The sequence below is a fragment of the Octopus sinensis genome, linkage group LG8, assembly GCF_006345805.1.
Source record: "Octopus sinensis linkage group LG8, ASM634580v1, whole genome shotgun sequence".
Lineage (NCBI taxonomy): Eukaryota > Metazoa > Mollusca > Cephalopoda > Octopoda > Octopodidae > Octopus > Octopus sinensis.
This window is the reverse complement of record NC_043004.1, coordinates 25,927,359-25,930,505: the sequence shown is the minus strand read 5'-3', so window position 1 is coordinate 25,930,505 and position 3,147 is coordinate 25,927,359. Positions and strand designations below refer to the sequence as shown.

At 42.7% G+C, this 3,147-nt stretch overlaps 2 protein-coding genes across 2 annotated transcripts; both read right to left on the bottom strand.

Moving 5' to 3' along the window:
- Positions 1–184: 184 nt before the first annotated feature.
- LOC115214776 lies at positions 185–550 on the bottom strand. The gene has a single exon (XM_029783807.1). The coding sequence runs from the start codon at positions 548–550 to the stop codon at positions 185–187; it is 366 nt and encodes a 121-aa protein (XP_029639667.1).
- A 420-nt stretch (positions 551–970) lies between these two features.
- LOC115214775 lies at positions 971–1,315 on the bottom strand. The gene has a single exon (XM_029783805.1). It carries the CDS (start codon positions 1,313–1,315, stop codon positions 971–973), a length of 345 nt encoding a protein of 114 aa, XP_029639665.1.
- Positions 1,316–3,147: the final 1,832 nt, after the last annotated feature.

The window sequence follows — 3,147 nt, the reverse complement described above, 5'->3', positions numbered from 1 at the left end:
AGCAAACACACAAATAGAAAAATGGAATGTACAAAAATAAATGCTAGAACATGCTTATTAGCAAACAGTGTGCATGAAGTAAGAAGGGTCATTGAAGGTAATGTACTCTTAACAGCAATGAAGCAAATGAAGAAATGAAGCAAAATATCAATGAAATTCTTGCAGGAAGTCTGATTGCTAACGGCTACAGTTTGGCGTAGATGTGAAGATTGCAATAGAGGAATAAATACTGTAGGGTTGCTTTGTAGACGAAAGTTTTGGTTTTTCCTTCAGGAGCATAGATGAATAAGTTGTCTGGATGGTCAACTATGGAACAACCGACGTAGAACTGTCCATGTGAAAAGCATGATGTTCGAAGGTCCAGTCCGACAACTTTCAGTGACTGACCTTGTGTTTTATTAATTGTCATGGCGAAACTGAATTTGAGAGGGAACTGAAGTCTCTGCATAGGGTAGGAGCAGTCTGTTGGTTTTAGTGGAATTTTCAGAATGAAAACAGTATCGTTTTTATCGTGTTCTGTGATAATTTGGGCTTCAAAGACATGGTCCATCATTTGTTTGACCACAAGGCAAGCTCCATTACATAATGTGGGTGAGTTTAGATTGCGTAGGAGGATAACAGAGCAACCAACTTTTAAGTGAAGTTTATGGAGAAGGGGTGCTGGAGGATCTTAGGAGTTGAGAAATTCTGTTGGAAAGTGTGTAACCTGATCGGGGTTGGTAATGGTGTCAACTGATCTGTAACAACGTTCTTGAGAATGTAGCTGACTGAGTAAGTCGTAGTTAAGAGTGTTTACAGCTACATTTGTAGGTGTAAGAACAGCCCTATCACAAAGCCAATCTGGTTTTATGTATTGTGTTGTAATATTTGAGTAAACAGCAGAACATAGGTCATCAGGGCTGGTGGTAGTGTCAATGGTGGTAGTGTCAATGGTGGTAGTGTCAATGTATCCATTGTTGTCGGACGTAATTTATCCATTGCCGATTTTAAGGAGCATTTCTGAAAACTGGGTTATAGGCTGACCAGTCTGTATGAATGATCTCATGTTGATGATGAGTTGTTTTGATAGGATATGCGACCAAAGGAGGGATTTTTTAAGGCAGGCATTAAGTTCATCAGCGGGTATAATAGACAGAGTTTGTCGAAAATCTCCGGCAAGAAGTAGAGTTGCCCATCCAAGGATGTTGTTGTTCGATTCAAGATCTCTCATTGTGATGTCAAGTGCTTGTAGGGAACATTTATGGGATATAGGTGCGTCATCCCAAACAATGACTTTGCACTTCTTCAAAATTGTCGCTTCATCCGAGGAATGCATTATGTGGAACGCTGGGTTTCCTTGATGTGCTACATTGAAAGGCAATTTGAAGGTAGCGTGTGATGTTCATCCACCGTCAAGATGAGTTGAGGCTATTCCTGAGGAGGCAACAGCAATAGCAAGGTCACAATTATGCCACAACTTCGCAAGAAGAAGATTCAGGAGGAACGTTTTTCCAGTTCCACCGGGTGCATCTAAGAAGATGATTCCACCAGTGTGTGTGTGTAGATGTCTGCGAGAACAAAATTGTATATGTCAGCTTGATCATAATTCAGAAGGGACTGGTTGTCAGCAATGTACTGTTTGAGTTTGTAGTGACGCTATATAGCGGCGCGCGCGCGCACCGTCCATTTTCTATCTCGCGCGTGCGAGTGTTGGTGCCTTCACCAAGGCACAGAAAGGAAGGGCCCTCTCGCGCATGCGCGAACCACCGGAAGCACGACCCTGGCCAAGGCAGGGGGATCGTAGAACGTTTGACCACTAGCAGCAGCAAGCGGTGACTTTGAGACATGGCTATCGAAGGCAACGGTCACGTATATTCTCTCTCCGTCAGGACTTGATTCTAGCAGCAGTCGGCCGAATGCCTTTAACCAATTGTTGCCGACCACATTCAACTTCCCTGTTCGACGCCATCTTGAACCCGTTCTGGTTTTAGCGGCTGAATATTGTAAATATTACAATCGATTAACTTTCAGCCTTGCGCGCCCCGAACCAAGGACATCAGATAACCACTTATTGTTATTGTTACCAAGAAAGAGAATAAAGTAGTATATATATATTTTACGTCTGCGTCTTGTTGTTTCTGACTGGTAGAATTCTGGATTATTAAAGCAACGGCTAGTGATTGCTTTCTTGTACCCCGAAAGTACAAGAGAAGATATTCACTCACACTAAGCTCGTTACAAGTTTATGGATGTTGTAGGATGTTTCTCTGAGAATGAGGCGATTAGGACAGGTGTCTTCATTTCTGTCTGGATTGTTGAGAGAATAAGCATTCAATAGTTGACCTCCAATTGCTATAACCAAGTCTTCCAAGAGAAGAAAGCCTCTGTTGTAAATGGCAGGGGTAGTGGGAGTGTCAACGCTACCTATGATTTGGCGAGTCTGCAGCAAAGTGTCATGGCACATTGAGTTTTTGTATTTATTCCGAAGTGAATGTGTCTGTCAGGTTGCAGAAAACCAGCATTATTGCCAAAAGATGTCGGACCTTGTGCGGAGAACGACACGGAGAGGCCTCTTCGAGTGCATTATCATATTGATCATCTATATCCAAACGTCCCTGTTTGGAGTAGAAATCTTTGAAAATGCTGCATTAGTGGCCGTCCACTGTGTGAAGGTCGTTGAAGGAGGTCGGTCCCTTAATGACATAAGGTAAGAGCTGCAAATGGAAGCATTCGGAGTTCAAGGGGTGAACTGTGTAGGCAAGTCCGATTGCGTCGCCTTTCTACATGGCTGGATCCAACTGCGTAGGCCAGCCTTATTTTTGTTGTTGCCACTGGGACGATGATAGATTCTATGTATAATAATGTGGCACTTCAGCGTACAAAATAGACTTTGCGAAGGAGTTGACTTTGCATAGGTGAAAGAAGGCTGTGAGAGTGGTCTTTGGCGGGGTAGCTGCTTCTTGAATGAGGTTGTGAAGTAAATTCGCTACCTATTTTCCAAATGAGTGATGAGATGAATCACAGGAGGATATCGTTCATAAATTGGGAATCCTAAGGTTCTGCATATGGCTTCATTGTCCAGTTTCAAAAAGAATCACTTCATCATTTGTAAAATCTGCTGATCGTGTAGATTTTATTTGAAAAATGGCTCTGTCTGATCCTTTGGTA

What these genes read in the sequence shown, in the direction of transcription:
- LOC115214775 (XM_029783805.1), bottom strand. Translation starts at nt 1,315, where the DNA reads ATGCATTCCTCGGATGAAGCGACAATTTTGAAGAAGTGCAAAGTCATT.
- LOC115214776 (XM_029783807.1), bottom strand. Translation starts at nt 550, where the DNA reads ATGGACCATGTCTTTGAAGCCCAAATTATCACAGAACACGATAAAAAC.